Source organism: Myzus persicae, unplaced genomic scaffold (genome assembly GCF_001856785.1).
Source record: "Myzus persicae strain clone G006 unplaced genomic scaffold, MPER_G0061.0, whole genome shotgun sequence".
NCBI lineage: Eukaryota > Metazoa > Arthropoda > Insecta > Hemiptera > Aphididae > Myzus > Myzus persicae.
The window spans coordinates 23,526-43,182 of record NW_019103539.1 but is presented as its reverse complement, the minus strand read 5'-3'; the positions used below and the strand labels follow the sequence as shown (position 1 = coordinate 43,182).

At 29.0% G+C, this 19,657-nt stretch overlaps 4 protein-coding genes across 6 annotated transcripts; 2 read left to right on the top strand and 2 right to left on the bottom strand.

Annotated features, from left to right (window-relative positions):
* The first annotated feature begins 51 nt into the window (after window positions 1–51).
* LOC111034686 (ubiquitin-fold modifier-conjugating enzyme 1) lies at window positions 52–1,608 on the top strand. Its single transcript, XM_022316012.1, has 5 exons — window positions 52–159; window positions 226–372; window positions 453–584; window positions 656–823; window positions 1,064–1,608. The coding sequence occupies exons 2-5, from the start codon at window positions 256–258 to the stop codon at window positions 1,145–1,147; spliced, it is 501 nt and encodes a 166-aa protein (XP_022171704.1). The 5' UTR covers window positions 52–159; window positions 226–255; the 3' UTR covers window positions 1,148–1,608.
* A 2,533-nt stretch (window positions 1,609–4,141) lies between these two features.
* LOC111034698 (B-cell receptor-associated protein 31) lies at window positions 4,142–5,601 on the top strand. Its single transcript, XM_022316030.1, has 2 exons — window positions 4,142–4,266; window positions 4,366–5,601. The coding sequence occupies exon 2, from the start codon at window positions 4,657–4,659 to the stop codon at window positions 5,296–5,298; it is 642 nt and encodes a 213-aa protein (XP_022171722.1). The 5' UTR covers window positions 4,142–4,266; window positions 4,366–4,656; the 3' UTR covers window positions 5,299–5,601.
* A 1,496-nt stretch (window positions 5,602–7,097) lies between these two features.
* On the bottom strand, window positions 7,098–15,854 carry LOC111034695 (centromere protein J). Of its 3 annotated transcripts, none has more exons than XM_022316023.1 (9): window positions 15,778–15,854; window positions 14,503–14,715; window positions 12,105–12,199; window positions 11,608–11,911; window positions 10,697–11,532; window positions 10,475–10,627; window positions 8,637–9,151; window positions 7,524–7,719; window positions 7,098–7,297 (listed from the first exon to the last, which is right to left on the bottom strand). In XM_022316023.1, exons 2-9 carry the CDS (start codon window positions 14,705–14,707, stop codon window positions 7,163–7,165), a joined length of 2,439 nt encoding a protein of 812 aa, XP_022171715.1. In that variant the 5' UTR covers window positions 14,708–14,715; window positions 15,778–15,854; the 3' UTR covers window positions 7,098–7,162. The 3 variants fall into 3 exon arrangements, with proteins under 3 accessions (XP_022171715.1, XP_022171714.1, XP_022171717.1); XM_022316022.1 differs by lacking the exon at window positions 15,778–15,854 and adding an exon at window positions 14,810–15,515; XM_022316025.1 differs by lacking the exon at window positions 15,778–15,854 and adding an exon at window positions 14,904–15,515.
* On the bottom strand, window positions 15,677–18,962 carry LOC111034697 (lysine-specific demethylase 8). The gene is made up of 8 exons (XM_022316029.1): window positions 18,604–18,962; window positions 17,445–17,587; window positions 17,218–17,371; window positions 16,836–16,985; window positions 16,488–16,705; window positions 16,274–16,423; window positions 16,025–16,196; window positions 15,677–15,859 (listed from the first exon to the last, which is right to left on the bottom strand). Exons 1-8 carry the CDS (start codon window positions 18,716–18,718, stop codon window positions 15,774–15,776), a joined length of 1,188 nt encoding a protein of 395 aa, XP_022171721.1. The 5' UTR covers window positions 18,719–18,962; the 3' UTR covers window positions 15,677–15,773.
* Window positions 18,963–19,657: the final 695 nt, after the last annotated feature.

Below are 19,657 nucleotides of genomic sequence, written 5' to 3'. Positions count from 1 at the left end.
ATCATTTATCACTTATCAGTAATTTCACATTTGGGTACGTTGTAAGTTCGTAACACGTCTTGTAACTACACTACTACAGTAAATATTCGTCGTGTCTCGTTCCGCCACGGCACTGCGACTGCCCAATGACCAATACCCTCAGGAGATATTCTGAGTTTGGTATTGAGTTAATAAATAATACCAAACAATCGAAAGTCCATCAGTAATTCGTTTTGATTAATTTAGGTCATCGGTGTACATAGCCGTTTAAAAACTATGGAAAACACCAAAAAGGCTCTGTCTTCAATACCACTCCTAAAGACAAAAGCCGGTCCCCGGGACGTTGATTTGTGGCCACAAAGACTCAAAGAAGAATACCAATCCCTAATCCAAGTAAGGGCGTTGATATTCTTACCACTCGTGACATCACTTTATAAGTTAAATTTTAATAATTATTTTAATAATAATTCTAGTATGTTCAGAACAATAAAGCAGCTGATAATGATTGGTTTCGTCTAGAGTCTAATAAGGAAGGAACTAAATGGTTTGGAAAGTGTTGGGTGTTTCAAAATCAGTTGAAATATGAGTTTGACATAGAATTTGACGTGAGTTCTTTATATAACATTTATTATACATATACATTTTCAAAATTATTTTTACGATACATTGATTTCAGATTCCCGTAACATTCCCTGCTACAGCACCTGAAATTGCATTACCCGAACTTGATGGTAAAACTGCCAAAATGTATAGAGGTGGCAAAATATGTCTGTCTGATCATTTTAAGCCATTATGGGCTAGAAATGTACCAAAGTTTGGTATTTCTCACGCTTTAGCACTTGGTGTAAGGATTTTTTATTATTTTTCTAGTAATCTATAAAAAACCTTTTTGGAAATTTATTTTTTCTTTTGTGATTTTTTATGCTAAAAACTGGTACAGTAAAAATGTTGTCATTTCATTTAGTTTTAAAAAATTGGTGTCAGTTGAATTGAGAACAAATGTAGTTATAACAAATTTTATTTATGTGCTTTATAATTATGTTGTTTATTTATTTAAATGTATTTATTTTGTGTTCTGTTATAGTTGGGCCCATGGTTGGCAGTTGAAATCCCAGATTTAATTCAGAGAGGAGTAGTTAAATATAAAGAAAAAGAAGAGGACAAATAATAAAATTTCAGAATTATGGAAAAGTGATTTTGGAATAATTTTTGAGAGCTATAAGTGATACATAATTTTTATATTTTATTATATTAATTTTAAAACAACTGTTGGACACTCAAAAAACAGTCATTCATATTATTTGAATAAGTTAAAGATTAAACTAAAATTATATTGCCAAATGCCAAACATTTATAATACCAATATGAAAATTTGTGTTAAAATGTACATTTTTAAAATTATTGATACATTGTATCATTGTTAAATGTTTATTCTACTTGTATATTAAATTAATAATTTGAACTAATTTTTTTTGTCATAACATCATTAGTTAAAAAGTTATTTGATACAAATAATTTTTTTTCTTTCATATCTTGAGGCTATAGGTATGTGCAGACTTAGGTTACACGGCATGCCGCTGATGACATGTGCTGTCCAAAAATATAAATGTCCCTAAATAAATATTCATACTATTGCCTTATATTTATGATAGCCATTTTCATTTTCACTGCTTCTTATTAGTTATTACATATAAAATAAGTTTTTTCAAAATTTGTTTTCTTATGTTGAAAAATAAAAACATTTTAAACATTTTTATGGAGATTTGCTTATTGAAAATAATATAATTTCGAAATTCTTGTTACATAATTAAGCCGTGAACATAGGCATTCACAAAACTCGAGGTCCTACAAACTTATTGTAATATCGCTAATTATAGAAACATCTTGATCCAGTTGCAAAGTTCAACCCTCAAACCACCAAAAGGGTGAAAACTGAAAATAGCCCACCTGGGGGGAGGAGTGGAAAAAACCTAACCTTTGAGTAGACACTAGCCTGATTATCTAGCAAGTTCATAGGGGAGGTTACCAATCGTGCTTAAAATGTCAAAAGTATAAGCAATGGAATTGGTATACAGACCTAAATATATAAGCAGCGCAACAAGTGTACTGACCCTAAAATTCAAATTTTGTCTTGGGCACAACTGCCGGGTCCGTCAAGTAGACCTTATGATATGAAGTCACTTCCTACGTCTGCCGGCTCTGACTGAAAAACTCAAGGTCCAACGGTCTATGGACCTCGCTTACCATTCAAAAAATCATAAATAATCAAATTTTTCCAAATGTGACTTTTGAACCGATATTTTAGAAGGCAGTTCATATTATGCCTATATTATTGCTAATCTGTACAATTTGTATAAAGACCCGGACTATAAAGGTCGTCGTTCAAAACCGCACACTTTTATTCCTTGATCCCGGATATTTTCCCCAAATCAAACAGTTCAATACCGCACATATTGATTTATATCAATAACGTATACATTTATCTAAAATAACATCATCGTTAAGTACCGCACACCAGAAAATCATATTTAATCAAGAGCACAAAATCATAAAAATAAAACTTTCGGTATTATACTCAGAAAAACGTAAAAATCACGAAAATTAGCAAATTATATTTAGTTAGAATTTCATAAAAAAATTTCTATTTCTATTTAAGATTTAAAATGTTAACACAAGATTCCTTACAAGTTTATCTACCTTTTCTAAAAAAAAAAATGTCTACAGGAAAGTTAAATTTGTATGATCGTTTGAAGTTGAAATTTTTACTACATTGGATATTCACTCGATTTCTCTTGTAACGATTTTCTTATTTTATTGTAATCCAAAAACGAATTACTGTAGACACTTAAAATTTACACCAAATGTTTATTTCATCATTTCATATACTTGATAACATTTTTCAAAATATTTTGACTCGTTTTAAGCTGTTGGCGGACATTTTTGTATATTAACACAAAGAATAACGGTAATCATTTTGTTGTTATTCGGTTCCAAAACAGCCCAATTTTACAAAGGTACCTATACCTATTTAATATTTTTCCGGCATCACTTATAATTTAATAATAATATTTATTCAAATTACCGGTTAGCATATTAATAACAAGTAATAACAATATAAAAAATTTAAAAAAATAAAATATTTAATTTAATAAAATTCACAACGCACATACAACGCTACAATTAATAATAACTGTGGTAAATGCCAAATGGTAATATTCTATAGCATCTAGCATCTACACACTTTGTCACTTTATATCCACCAAGTTGTGTTTTGAAACTATCGATATCTCAAGGATAACGATAATTTTCTCATAATTGCAGATGAGTTAGGTAGAGACCTCATCACATCGACAATGATATATTTATAACATATTGACGGGTAGTTTTTCTGGGGACGTTTTTTCCGTTAACCGAAAAATATGATGCTTATCTTCAAAAAATATTTACAAAAATACGAAATACATAATGGGTAACTATTTAAATTTTACAGTAGACAGTTGTAGCACTACAGTAGACACATACTAAATATTTAAATTCTACAGTAGACAGTTGTAGCACTACAGTAGACACATACTATATAGTCTATAGTATATATTAACTATAGATAGGTATTTAAATAATTTAAAACTCAGCGTCAGCTGTATTATGGTCTATGAAAGTTACGTCACGTCAAAACAATCTCCGCAATACAACTATAAATATTAAATTTATCACAGAACATGGCACGCGAAAACACCATGGCACTTTTGATGCGCTACCCAACAGTTTCTCTTGCTGTCCCGGGTCCCAACTCCCAAACGATTGAATGGTCCATTTAATAGTGCCGTAGTCAACAGACTGCAGTAGAGTCTCGACAGCCAATATTAAAAAAAATAAACAATCCGACGGTCGACTGTACTACAACTGTAGAGTCGGCATAACAATTTTGTGTAATATTGCGAAAGTATAAATAAATTCCAACCTATTACATAATATTATTTACAGACAGTTTATAGTTTTACACGAAGAAAATGTACAGAAGTAGATAAGTAGACAGTAGTAGGAAACTATAGGAAGTAACTAAATAAATAAAATAATACTAATATTTAATCGTAATAAATAATCGTATTCATAGCGACTTGCCGGCGGCCGATCCAGCGCGCCCGATTGGTCGAGACGCCGAGTTGCACTGGGTTCTAAGTTCTGTGGTCTTACGTAGTTACGTGTATTAATAACGTGACTAATAATATTATATTTACGTTTTCATCTTAGTCATCGTAGTATCGTACACGATAACACAGCCGATAAGTGAGTATCGCATTATCGCTGAATTAAGTATTAACTTATAATAGTTATAAATGTATCACTGAATAGTGAACAGTAATCACTGTATATTTTTATTCTCAGGTAGTCCGGTGCACCTTTCTGTCGTTACTCGTTCTGAGTTCACTGTTTCGTTTTGCGTCGATCTGGTACGTCCTTGACGCCGCCTACTTGCCGGCACGGTTTATATTGTTTTCGTCCTTTTTTCAACTAACCGTGTACCCCTAATACCTCGCCGATTTTTTTTGAAACTTCGAACGGTATAGCGACCCGCAGGCCGCAATAGCGGTACATCATACGATTACAACCCTTCCCGTCAGTGATCCCTCCGATTGAGATTCACGTCACCATCCATTGCAACCCCGTACACACAAGATGAGTCTCCAGTGGACGATTATCGCGACGTTCCTGTACTTCGAAGTGGGCGTGCTGATGCTGTTCCTGGTACCATATATGTCGGCTAAGCGCTGGAACAGTCTGTTCCGATCCCGGTTCTATCAGGCGCTTAGCGCCCAGGCCCAGTGGTACTTCACGTTCTTGCTGTTCGTTCTCGTCCTGTTCCTGTTGGACTCCGTCCGCGAGATGCGCAAATACTCCAACCCGGAGCTGAGCGACGCGCATCAACACTTGGACCACGAAATGCAGGCCAACATGCGACTGTTCCGTGCCCAGCGCAACTTCTACATCAGTGGCATCGCCTTGTTCCTCAGCTTTGTCATCAAACGTTTCATAGCCCTAGTCACCCTGCAAGCGTCGTTGGTGGCCCAAAGCGAAGCGTCGCTGAAACAGGCCCAGAGCGCCAGCGCTGCAGCCAAGTCTTTGATGACGAAAGACAATAAAGGAGACGGCGAGTCTGAAGTGCTGACTCAACTGAGAAAAGAATTGGAATTGATCAAGGCCGACCGCGACGCGATCAAAAGTCAAGCAGAATCTGTCTCCAAAGAATACGACAGGCTCATGACAGAACATGAAAAACTTCAGAAGACTGCTGGCAACGAATCAAAGAAGGATGATTAATTCTTATTTATTAAACTATTAGGCATAAGTCTTAAGTACTTTAAACATGCATTTCTGAATTTAAACTTCAAACTGTTTTGTTTGGCCTCTTACTATTTGTTCTTTTGTTGGGGTGTTTTTCTCTTTTTTTTGTGACCTAGTAAACTAACATTACTAGAATTATTTACTGTACATCTCATAATTAATCAGTTTTGGTATTGTAATTCATGTAAAAAATATTTAGGGACTTAATAAATGAATTATTTTGTTGTATTTATACTACTAAAAGATTTGTTTTATGAATTAAATATAGTTTTTTTCACATATTACCGTTATTGTTTTGTAAAAGTGGACAAGTTAGTTTTGGAAGTTTATGGTAAAATTAATTTAACTTAAGAAATTAAATTTAAAAATACAATGTTATTAGTAACAATATAAATTATTTACTATATAGAAATCAGAATTAAATTGTTGGTACTGTAATAATGTTATGCTCAAATTAACTTTACCAAAGATTTAAAAAAAAAAAACTTCACCGCTTTTGGCATGACACCGATGATATTATGTACTTTTAAATATATTTTTTTATAGCGGTAATCTAATTTAGAAACAGACCACAAAAATAATCTACTATTGTGTACTTTATGTAACATTTGCAGTATTGGTAATAACATAATAAGTTACTCGTTACTGTAACATAGTTACTTTTTATGGGTAAGGTTAAGGTAACTTCATTATTTATTTATTGAAATAATGCAAGAGTAACTACATTGATTATATTTTGTAAGAAACTTTGTAAAATAAATAATGAAGTACATTCTTATGAAATCTGTAAAGAAAATTACTTTTAACTAAATTGCTTAAAACTAATGATGATATATGTGTGAATGAGCTAAAAATTAGCATTTTTATAATTACCTTTATTTAGGCAGTTAATAAATATTAAATGGTTTACCAACGGTACAACTAATATTTCTAAATTGTAATATATCACTCCCTTAAACACATGTAAAATGTCTTTTATAAGACTGGAGATAATTACTATTAAATAAATGCTTTTATTTAATAGTAGGTATCCTAGTTTTATATATTTAAAACATTTTAAAGTAGCATCATAAAGTAACTGGTTAATTTTAAAGTTTAAAGTGGGTACTTATTGATTATTTAATTTTGTGGTAACGTAGCTTAGTTGCTTTTTAAAGTAACTTACCTAGGAACACCGTGCATGTTTTCATAGGTACTTAGATATTAACTAGGTATCTTATTTAACTTCCAATAATACAATATTAAGCTAATTTGGTTTTTAATTTGAATACATGTGTAATAAGAAATTATATTAATAACAACATGACTCGCTAGATATTCAATCAACTTTCTAAGACAAGGAACTTGTAACAGGATATAGAATTCTGTCATTGCATTAATATTTAAATATTCAAATAATACAATTTCTAATTAATAGTTGTATTATGAACAAGTTACTTTATGATTTTTATGCTAAAGATTGGCGTTCAAAAGGAAAAGTAGTTTTTCCATGGACATAATGCTACTAATGCCACATAACTTAAATTTGTTTATTAAAAAAATATTGCATATTGAGTAAAAACTTAATACTAACAAAGTAACAAATAACAATAAATGTGTATAATGTAAGATATTCGATAACCCTATCATAATGTTCCAAAGTAAATTCACAATAAGTTAATATAAAATTATTAAGTAGAGAGAATCATGCAAGAATAAATATATTTATCGCATAAGTATAAAAATTTAAAATGTATCAAAAAATAAAATAATATATTTCAAAAACTCAAACTACCTATCATTATACAACATAAAAAACATTGAAATTTAATTTATTGATCAACAATTTACATTAAATGTTTTAAGATGGAACACTAGTGTCCAACGTCAAATTACCGTCCTTGTCTTTTTTTCTAATTCTACCGTCAGGATATTTGGTTTCATGCGACCCATCTGGATAAACAATTTTTGTTGTACCATCTAGATAAACTCTTTTCTATAAAATTGAAATGCATTAAAATTAATATTTATGAATTGCTACATTTTTATTTTAACACAGTAATATAAGTTCTAGCTTAAGTCAATATTATGATAATTAGAGATACCTAATATAATTTAGGTCACTGAGTAACTATTCACACAAAACATATATCTAAATTTAATCATTAGAAATACAACTAGTATATTAAATATTAACTAATTTAAACAATGAATGGACATACTTTGAATTCGCTGGTATGTATTTCTCGTTGGCCATTTAGTAACACCAATTCACGATGTCCATTTGGATCTACCGTCAAAACTGAACCATCCAAGTAATTCCAAATCTCCTTACGGTCTGGATACACTGTATGCTTTTTACCATCTACATATTCAATTTCTACTTTTCCGTCTTTGTAATGCTTTTCAGTTTGCCCACTACACAATTAATATAAATATATAACATGTTTAAATAGAAATTCTTAAAAAGTAACCCAATGGAGCTTTTGTCTTATTATTACTAATGAAAGTGTTCACAACTTGTTCTAAGTTTTACTTAACAAATTTTAAGCCAGATTATTTATTTATTATTTTTTTTTACTGATCTTAAGTGAGGCAACTATTAGCTGTTGTAGGTTTAATAGATTTATTACTGTGGAAAAGGGTACGGGTAGATAGAATTTTAATGATGTAATCTATAGGTTAATAGGAGGTAGTTAAGTGAAGTGGTTGCTATTCCAAACATTTTTATATGGCAGAAAGGTTCTTTTTGCTACCACAAATATTTCTAGTGAAAAGTAGTACAAAAAAATAATGGTACATTTTAATAATACTGATTTGACATTAATATAAACATCTGTAAATGCATGTTTGATAATAATACAAATATTGCATAGAAGCATAGACGACTATAGGAGTATAGGATTATCATATAACTATACTAACACAAACATACTTGAACAGCTTCTTTTTAAATTTCATAAAATACAATTAAATCACATTATGTTTAGCCAGATACATTTTTTCAATTGAAATGAGCATCTACATTAAGTTAAAATAAAATAATTCAATAAGCACATTAAGTTTTATTGTTTTAGTAAAATTATGAAAAATATTTTTTTAAAGCTTATAAGGCATAAGTAATGTTTAAATTAATAATAAATTGGAGCATAAGCATATGGTGAAGGTATAACAAAAATATTTTTTTATTTAATCCACTACCTGATTATGATAGGGTGGGTTCCATTACTTCCATTTGGACTTTAAATATTCCCTATCCTAAACAATTATAGCTAGTTACCCCACTGGTGTGACCATCTAAATATAAAGCACATAAATTTGTATATTAAACTTACTTAGGAAATTCAATTATCTCTAGACCAGAATTGTATGTTGTATGGTATGTTTTATTTTTAGCAAAATAATACCGTTCGTAATCATCTTTTGTTTCTTTCACATCACCATTATAATAAATCACTTTGACATTGTTGCCGTCAGAAGAAATTTTTTTTAGATTACCATTTGAATACAAAATTTCTTTACGTCCATCATCTAAAACAGTCTCGCGGACAACACCACAACTACTGCGTTGAGTACTGTTAGATTCATTCAAATCATTTCCATTATCACTATCATGCAAGAGATTTTTAGAGAACTGATTTTCATCTGAGGACAATTCTTCCTCAGATGATTCATTATCAGTAGTCGTAATTACAGGTTTCCTCAGTATAGATGCAGGAATGTTTCTAGTTTTTGGATCAATCATTGATGATGTATCATCGGGAGACAATTTACTGAGTTCTTTATTGACATTATGAATTATTTTGGTGTTCCTCAAAGCTTTTTTTTCAGATGGTGTTTTGAAAGTAACCTGAAATGAAAATTCCATGAAATTGTATTTACTGTATACCATGAATTTAACAATTTAGGGAATACTTGTCCGGATTACGTTAGATTGAATTGAGACTTTACTGACAAGCTAGAGAATACCTAAATACACATTCAAAGGAACACTACATTTTTAACCCTTTTAGCATACACAACTTAACTTTTACTTTGAAATAGTAACATAATGAGTATACCATAGTTAGATAAACCTATTTTTCAAATTAATTGTACTGAAATACATTATACGGTTATAAAATAAAATATTATTCAATGAAAGCTATTTTAAATTTAATTAAGAACACATGTATACACTATTTTTTTTAAAAATCCATTCATATTAGTTTATTTTTAATATTTAATCAATTTATTTTATATTAAATATTATTTTACTTCATACGTATAAAATATTTTATCAAGATATTACTGTTACAAGAACTATTAAATTTACATAATAATATTAAGAGGACGCCACACTCACATGTGTTGTCTCCGTCTTACAAACGTACAACATAGCAAATACTGTTTTGAATGAAATAGAAACACTTGAGCTGTAGTCCAAGCAAACCAACCAAATGTTCACACTATAAACAAGAGAACATTTACTGTGCAACTTTGGTTTTATTTTTTCCATATCGCAAACGCAAAAAAAGTTCTTATTGTTTGAAAATTCATTATTTCAAACTTGAAAATAATGACAAAATAAAAACGATGTTGCACAATAAACGTTCTCCTCTTAATAATAAGAATTTGGTTGCTTAGCTTGGACTACAGTTTGAGTGGTTCTATTTAATGCAGAACAGTTTTCGTTATGTTGTACTTTTGTAAGACGGAGACAACACATGCAGGTGTAACGTCCTTTTAATTCAAACTGCAAAATTTTTTTTTATCAGAATATAAAACAATCTGCATGTTAAAATTCCACTTTTAGTGGAACCTTGAAAATATATTAATAATATAATAACTTGCTAGGAAATCACCCATTGGTAATATCTTTGAAACAAAAGTTACAAACTTATTGATTTCCAATATTTTATTAAATTGGAAAAAACTGATATATTTTCAATTAAATTTGAAATGTCTTTTATTCAGACAATTTTTATTTAAGAGTTTGGAGATAAAAATGTTAAGTTAGAATTGAATGCTATTATAAAATATAAATGTTCCAAAAAATGTGTATTTACCATTTAGGAGGTACCCATTAGCTTTTCAAAAAAGTCTTGATTCAATATTCCAATCCACTGAAATCCTGAAAAGTAATTAGGTATTCCTTAAATTCACCGAACAACCGGTATAAAAAATTGTTTACTTTTTTATTCAATGATGCTTTACTCAATAATTCAAGTTCATTGCGTAAAGCTGTATTACTGTTTTCCAATAATTTCATCTGAGTCCTGAGTCGGGCCTGGCCAGTTGCCCATCGAGATTCTTTTTTATTAAACTCATCTTTTAACTCGGTTAACTATGAATTAAGATACAATGTCAAAATCATTAGTATACATTCAAAAATATAAACAGTATTAAAACCAACCTGTTCTTTTAATTTTTTAATTTCTTCTCTCTCTTGTCTATTAGGTTTGTTTCTTAATTCTCTAGCATTTTTCTCAAACAAAACTTTTTCTCTCATGAATTTTTTTCTTTCTTCTGCCAGCATTTCTTCCTCTTTTTTTTTTTCGTCATTTAATTTCTTTAAAAAATCTTCTTTACTCTTAAAAAATTTTTGTCTTTCAACCTCGAATTCTCGTTGCAACTTCATTAATTTAGTATTTTCTGACCGAAATGTTTCTATCTCAGATTCCAACTCTTCAAGTCTCTTACTAAGTAATTCTGTATCAAATGATTGATCAAAGTCAACTTGTTTCATGATTCCTGATGTTTTAGAATAGTTTTCTAAATATTTACTTTCATTTTCTGTTAAAATAACTGAATTAACTTCATTTTTATTACTATTTTTTTTATTGCCATTTAAATTTGTATCCTTGCGCACATCTTCCGTTAAATCTAATGGATCACATTCCTGACTTGAGTCTGAATAGGAATCGTCGGAATCGTCAATATTTTGTCTAGGAGTGGATGAGTTTATTTGATCAAAATTTAAAGAACGAACTAGTCGTGATGCCGGTACTTCTTTATTACTTTTCGAACTTCGCCCTCTTTCTAAGAGTTGACAAACGGTAGGTGATGATGCATTTAAATCAGAATTGTTTGCACGTTCTTCTAATATTTCAAATGCACGCAATTCCCTTTGTTCTGAATTATTATTCTTTTCTCCATCATCTGCCAAACCTTTGGGCTCATACCTATTCCAAGAATTGGCTACTTCAACTTTTTTTAAGTCTAGACGTGAACTTTCAGTTGGCCTAGTACCTAAAAATAAATGTATGAAATAGAAATAAATTAAATATTTTTAAAAAATAAAAATATTTTTTTAAGTTAATTTACCAAATTCTGTTTTAGGATATGGTTTGACTTGATTCAAACACTTTCTTGGTACTTTAATTTTGGATGGAATTGATAAAATTGGTCTTTTGAATTTCAATTTACCAGTTTTTTTTTTAACTTCTTCTATATTTAAGCCATATCTAGCCAGACCTGTACCTCTTTTTAAATATGGTTTTTTAGGTTTAATAGTTTTGCATTCAATTTCATTTTCTAATTGTTTATCTTCAGAAATATTGGTATTACATTCTTTATCAACATTTTTATTAGGTGATAATATTGCTACATCATCTCTTGGATTTGAAGCCTAAATTAAATAAAAACAATTATTATAATTCAAAATATTTAGATAAGTAATAGTAATATATCCAATTTTTCTGCATACAAAATTTGATCAAATAAATAGATCCATTTTATTGTATTTTGCCATACAGTAATTTTAATAAATATATTATAATTATAATTTATCTAAATAAATCTGGACCATAATTAATACTAACCTGTGATGAAATTACATCTGTTTGGTAGCCAAACTTTTTCAATAGTTCTTCATCTATTTCTGAATAAGAAGATACTCTATCATCATAATGATTTTCTATAATAAATAAAAATATTTAAAAAAGAACCTGGCAAATTGAGATTTGTATCAATGGTTTTTAAAAAATAACACTTTTTTGTTACAACAAAATATTTAATAGTAAGTTTATTTATTCAAATCTTTTAAAATCAATTTACATATTTTATGAATGTGTTTAAGTACAGTGGCATCTCAGTAATCCGGCATATATCAGATCGGAGAACTTTAACAAAAAAGTCAAATCAGTGGAGGTTCATTAAAAATCAAATTTTACTGGTTGAATATACGTGTATTGTACAAAATATTATGAAATATTTAACTGTTTTATATGTACATATATTATTTTTATACTATAGTTGCATTATTCCTTTAAAGGAACAAGTCTTAAGACATAACTAAGGAAAGCTAAGAAATCCATGATAACTTTGTGACATTGCAGTGTGACTAAATCAATTTTATTAGGTAGCTACAAATGATGAGTGTTATTCATTATTATGAAAATGGTAAGGAGCTAAATTACTGGACATACCCTATTACCGAGAGAACACTGTACTATAAAAAAAAATTAATCTAGGAATAATGTGTGTTCAAAATATTTAAATAAATAATAATTTTAAATTTATCTTATGGAAAATCATATAATTTATGTTTATGAAAATTATAAAACAAGTAATTGTAAAAAATGTAATTGGTTAACTTTGTTAATAGCTAATTTTATAATACTTCATCTAATTTTTAAAGAAATCAGAGGTATTCATTCTGTTGGAAATCATATTAAGTTATATCCAACTTCAATTTTGGAATAAAATATTAACCATTAGGACGTTAAGTCAAACTACAATACTGTAAAAAGATAAATATTTTCAATCCTCTTATACTGCAAAAACAATCACTAAATATTTAATGAATCAATAGTGAGCTAATGTCCCCAAAACATTTTTAGTCATCATTCATTATATTTAAGTGAATCATTAAATGAATGTATCTTTTCATATGAATGATGAACATTACTTATTTATCTCAATTTATTATTCACTTAAACTTAGATAATAATCCCCAGAGCTATCTTTGGCTAACAGTATAATGGATCATGTTGATTTTTTTGCTATGTCGCAATTTGTATTCAGACAGAATGTTTATTGACTTTAAATTTAAATTATCTTGTATTACTATTATTTTATTTGTATTGTTTTTGTAACTATTTATTGTTAGTTAATGATTTTTACTGTACTATATAGATATTCTTTATTTAGCTGTTAACCATTACCATTGGTATTTGGTACTAATAATTTTTACTTCATTGTTGTATTCAAATTCTGTTATAAGATAAGCTGAACTGTACTTATAATTATTCTAATTGCTAAAGGGTTTAATACCCGTTTATTATGCATAAATAAATAAATAATATCAAATTTATAATTTACCTACTAGACATTAATAAATGTTAAAAACCAAATAAATAATTTATTATTGATTTTAATTTTTTTAACTCCACATATTGTTTATATTCTATTTTTATAATTGAAACAGAGCTTTATTATTTCTTAAAAAATTATTATTGTTTGTGAAAAAAAATATATACATACAGGGTGATAAAACAAGTATGCTCACCCCCATTTTTTTCTTTAATAATAAAGTTTTTAAAAATCTTTAAATATATTCACAGGCCATATTTTCATATTCTTGTGATTTTTTGTGCCACTTAAAGAGTGTCCTATGGTGATAAGAATCTTAGTTTTTCAAATGAGAACCCCACTTTTTTTCTTTAAATTATTTAGCGGATAATCTTTTTGAGAATTTTGATGTATTGAAATCAAAATTTGATTTTGAGTTACAGGACAATTTGCACTAAGGATAATAGTCTATAATAGGGATATGTCTATACAGTTCTACACACAAATAAATATGAAATTATGTATTATTTTATATTATGACGTGTATAGACTAAGGATAATAACGTATAGTGTATAAGCATATCCTTCTTCCCTATTATAAACTATATTATCCTTAGCAAGAAATGTGTAATAACTAGAAAACTAGTCGTTCGAATTTTGATTTCAATACATCAAAATTCTCAAAAAATTATCTGCTAAATAATTTACAGTAAAAAAGTTTGTATCGCCACGGGAAACTCCTCAAGTGGTACAAAAAATCTCAAGAATATGAAAATATGGTCTTTGAGTATATTAAAAGATTCCAAAAATCAGATTTCGAAAAATTTCATTATTAAAGAAAAAAGGCAGGTGAGCATATTTGTTGGATCACCCTGTATACCCATGTATTCATATAATAGTTATTTAAATTATAGTTCAATTACGTACCTTGGGAATTTTCTGGAACATCAAATGACCTTAACACATCTTCCATTTCGTTAGTCAAAGTATCCATAGTCGGTTTTTCACATAATTTTTGCTGTTGCGATTCTTGCCAAGCTTTTAATTCTTGAACACATTGCATCACAGTAGACATGTTGAATTCGGAGCCATAATCCTTCATAAGATCCATTATGTCACAATTTGTACTCATATTTCTAACTATAAAATTCAAATAGTTAGAACCAGACGAACTTGTTAGTTTAATGCATTAACAGTTAACGTATGTAGGTATTTATATGCAGGAGCGATTTACCCGTCCGACGTGAAAGACATAAGTAAAGAATTAACACCAAAGAAGCTCCTCCACAACAAATTGTCTTACAATAATTACAATACTCAATACGTACCTATAAATTATAATGCTTAAACGTTAACAGTTTTAAGTTAAAACAAAACATTGTTATCAGACACATTTTTGGCGGTAATGATAACCGTTAATGTGCCATGATAAAAAAGGATGTTCCAAAATAATAAGCATTTTTTAGTTAACAATTTAGGTTTTAGAATTTAATAATTTATTACACTTCCGATGTACAAACAATTAACTCGCTAACTACTCACTACTTCTATTTTGTTTGGCAAATATTTGAAATTTGTATGCAAATACTAAAATAACAGAATAAAATATATTGATTAAAATAAGTGTGATAGGTGACAACTGATAACAGTTATGGAATGAAATACTGAAAATAAAATTATTTTTTGATCGTAAAATTGCTAATCGTTTTAAACTTTTAAAGCATTAACATTATAGCGTAATGATCTACTATGATTTAGAGAAAACAGTTGGGAATTTACCTAAAATCTGGGAGTGTACCAATAATATTACTATTTTACCAATTAAGCAACCAAAAATACTTAACTTTTTGTATTAGAATAACTTACGTCACATTTATGGCATTCCTATAATCCTGTACCGACTATAGCCTAATAATTTAACTTTTAGCATTACTTGCAACTCAAGTAGTTATATTATTATATAATATTTATTTGATTTGTATGGTATATTGATACCTATAAAAAACATGACAAAAATATTTCATAATGCTCAATGTGATATACCTATTCTAGACTTTGTGGTTTTAGCTTTTAGGCTTTATATTTAAATAATAACAGATAATTTAAGTGCATCACATTTGTTTTAATTTCAGTTCAGAACACAATTTAACAATAACATAAATTCAAATGGATAAAAATTAACAACTATTCATTTTGACTTACATCCACCAAAAACTGACAGAAAAACTCACTGAAAGAGATTCAACTCTGTGCCACCAACCAGATGGTATGAATAACATCTCACCTGAAATAATATATACAAAAATACATAGTTAAAGTTAATAATATAATAATATACAAATTTTAAAAGTGGAACTTTCTAAACTCTAACAAGACACCCAATATTGCTTATTTCATTACTTTTTTTATCCTACTACTGCTATTACTTAACATTTTTTTTAATGCTTACCTTCATTTAAAGTACAATGTGTTGCTTTTACTTGAGAAAAATTGGGAAATTGACTCAAATCAGGCTTAACTGGATCTACCTGTGCAGTATTCTTAAGAAATTTATCATCGTATGGATACAAATACTCAGACCATTTTGGGTCATACAAAATAATATATTTTGATCCTACTACCTACAGGTAAATAAATATATTTATTTAATTAATAAAGATTAGATTTAACCAATACAATATGTTTTTAAAATGCATACTTGAGCCAAAAAGTTATTCTTTGGATCATAATGTGTAGGAGACACAGTTCCTTTAGGACCTAACCATGCATTTATATCGGGTTCAACACCATCTATGTCTGATAAATAACAATAATCTGGAACTCTAATATCATCTTTTAATTCTGGAATCTAAAAATAATAATCTACAGTTAAAATTGTTTTGTTTATTTTTTCATCACTCATTTAAATTTACTTGATTAAAAAGTTGATGTTGAGCAAGGTATGTTGGTTTTTCACCTTCTTGAACAACATGAGTGTTAATAAATTCTTCAAGAGTTATTAATTTTTGACTCCAATCAGCATCTGCATATGATGATCCTATTTCAACAGGGACTAATCTAGCTCCAGCTAATTTTACAAGATAATTTAAATCTTTCCATTTATTTAAAGCAGGCCAGTGTTCCATATTACCTGAAATATTGTAAATTAAATAATACAATATTCCACGGTGGTTTACTAACAAAATGGTGTATAGTAGGGTAGTAAAATCAGTAATGAGGAAAAAACAAATGTGTCACATATATCATGTGTCTTTCGTTACCTGTGATTTTAACAGGTGTTTTAGATTTAAGAAAATCTCTTAAAAATGTTTCTAAGGATGGTTGATGCAATGTTAGAACATGATTACCATTTTTACGAAATTCACAACTGTTAAACGATTCTCTATTATCACACAATTTAACTGGAACCTCTAAAAAAAAAAATAAAAAAAAATAGTATAATATATTTGCAACAATAATATACAATATACATTTTAGATTATATTTAATGAGTTTACAATATTGCAACACCCTCTAAAAGCTGAGCTTATGCTGGGGGAGCTATTTCTATCGTTTTTTTAAATACATAAGAGAAGTCAAATTAAATAAAAACAACTAGTTATTTTTATCACTTGACCACAGCATAGACATTGATTTATATACCAGAAAACGTCTGATGCAGAGCTTTACATAATAATGATGCAGCTACAGTTAGTTCATTTCTAAATTCATTGCCCATTAGCAACCCCACATCAATTGCTTTAATAGTTTTTTTCAACATTCTTTCATCATTGCCAGTTTTCAATAATAGTTTGGCCTAAAATAAAATTTGAAAAAATGTTAAAACATTAGGTACATTTTTATACTAAGCACAAGTTATTACTACTTACCTTGAGCAAACTAGCATGTGAATAAAGTTTACGCATACCATCTGGAGCTTCAGCCCAGGAGCCAGTATGAAGAGACTCCCATACTTTTTCTAAGACAGCTTCAACACTTGTTAATGCAACCTTTAAATTTTCAGTTTGGGAGTCTAAAAGTAATTATACACATTAACACATTAATTAAGAATGTTCTATATAAAATATATTGTATATTATATTCATGTTCTAAAATTATAAGAACAATCAAATTTACCATAATATTTAGGTAGCTTAATAAATTACTAATTAATATAGCACTAACATCTAAACTACAAATGTTTGCAACTTTTAAAAAATTCAAATGTTTCCTGATACATTTTTGCTTTTCAATAACAGTTTGGTACCTAAAATGTTTTTTTTATTTTTACAATTTATTTGATACCACCTTCTACCTCTCGGTGGAAAAAAAATGATATTTAAAACTCAAACAACAGTTTTTATTTGAATATACATAATCTATTAGATTACGATTACCTGTAGATTAAATTAATATCCGAACTGGACAGCAATAATCATTAATACATTATGGTCCAGGACATGAGCGCCCATAGGTAATATTTTAGGGGGGGGGGGGGTCAAAATAAAAAATTTCGGTCATAACTAATAAGGTAATATTGCGGTAATATTTATTGAGCTACATGTTCATAATGTTTTTTTCCAGGGGGAGGGCAAGTGCCCTGTCTTCCCCTCCCCCCCCCCAATGGGCGCCCATGTTCTAGGATATTATAGCCAAATTCTAATTGTTGAAATAACATAGGTATTCTAAGTATTAGTTAATCATTTTGAATGTATTATTAATAATACTTAACGATTATTATTACTAATATATTATATCCAAGTATAATAACATGTCACACATCATATAAGTCTTCATATTAGTAGAATTTTAATATTTATACATCATTCATATAAAATCTGTATAATTCCATCATCAAATGGATTCTTCTTTCAAGATTTTAGTCCAATTACTACCCTCACATCGTTCATACTCATTGTAAAAAAACCTATTTACGGATTGCATTGTAAATATTTGAAATACAAAAAAAAATGATGGATGAAGTATGAAGCATTCATACTATATTATAATTTATGAGCTAAATATCATCAACATTTTATGATTTCTTACCATTCAAAGATTTTTGAAATAAAAAGTCTAGTGATTTATGCACACTGCTATAGTCAAATTTAGCAGACAGAGATGATTCCAAATGTTGTAATACTTCATCAACAATAATATTCATAATATCATTAAGGTATTGGTGACGGTTGTATATATTCAAAAATTAATGATCTAATTTTAACAATAAAAAAAGTAACTACTAAATACAATTTTAAATGTAAACCTGTTAAATATCAAATGAATAAATAACAAAAACCAAATGCTCAACAAGTAATTAAAACTATACCACCAATCACCATGAAGACCTCTCTGGTATTGGTAGACAGTAGTATTGTTCTATGGTATTAATAAAATATAATATTAACTATTTAAAATTTAAGAAAAACTAGCCTACGGGTTATCCTTATCACGTTTGTACTTCATGATAATAATAATGTTTATCAGTGTTCAGTTCTTTGTAGATTACCCATGAACATTAGAAAACAGTTGGTCAATGAAGGTTTTGTGTATACCACGGACAAAGTCAAAGAAGACAAACACATTTGGAAATGTGTTCATTATAATAGACACAAGCAGTGGCGTGTAACGTAGGGTCCAAGTGTTACTAAGGTAACACCTTAAATATAGGTGGGTGGGTATTGATAAAAGAAAAATAGGGCATTTTTAAGTCGGTATAACAGTATAATGAGGGGTAGGTCACCAACAATTATTACAGCAACACCTATTTTTTTTATAGGACACAAGTGTCTGGGGCGAGTGTGGGCAGCTGAAGACATTGTCATTTATGAAAATGACAAGCATAACCATGTCCCAGATGTGGCTGAAATCCGAGTCAAGGAAGTAATGGCCTCAATTAAACAAAAAGCTGAAACGGTGATGGATACACCACAGAATAGATGAAATCATTTCATCTATTCTGTGGATACACCACATCAAATTTTAGCCTCTGTTACGTCGAGTCTCCCAGCGGTAGTAGCTGGAATTTTCCAACCGGTCGTCGGGATAAAACGAAATATCCTTAAAGCAAGACAAAAGGCAGCGGGAGCTATGTCTTGCCCCA

Coding starts and splice junctions, on each gene's coding strand:
- LOC111034686 (XM_022316012.1), top strand. CDS start 256: ATGGAAAACACCAAAAAGGCTCTGTCTTCAATACCACTCCTAAAGACA. Junction 373..452: donor AATACCAATCCCTAATCCAA/GTAAGGGCGTTG, acceptor TAATAATTCTAG/TATGTTCAGAACAATAAAGC. Junction 585..655: donor AGTTTGACATAGAATTTGAC/GTGAGTTCTTTA, acceptor CATTGATTTCAG/ATTCCCGTAACATTCCCTGC.
- LOC111034698 (XM_022316030.1), top strand. CDS start 4,657: ATGAGTCTCCAGTGGACGATTATCGCGACGTTCCTGTACTTCGAAGTG.
- LOC111034695 (XM_022316023.1), bottom strand. CDS start 14,707: ATGAGTACAAATTGTGACATAATGGATCTTATGAAGGATTATGGCTCC. Junction 7,720..8,636: donor GAGATAATTGAATTTCCTAA/GTAAGTTTAATA, acceptor TTAATTGTGTAG/TGGGCAAACTGAAAAGCATT. Junction 7,298..7,523: donor TACATACCAGCGAATTCAAA/GTATGTCCATTC, acceptor TCAATTTTATAG/AAAAGAGTTTATCTAGATGG.
- LOC111034697 (XM_022316029.1), bottom strand. CDS start 18,718: ATGAATATTATTGTTGATGAAGTATTACAACATTTGGAATCATCTCTG. Junction 17,372..17,444: donor CACATGCTAGTTTGCTCAAG/GTAAGTAGTAAT, acceptor ATTTTATTTTAG/GCCAAACTATTATTGAAAAC. Junction 16,424..16,487: donor AACATCAACTTTTTAATCAA/GTAAATTTAAAT, acceptor TATTATTTTTAG/ATTCCAGAATTAAAAGATGA.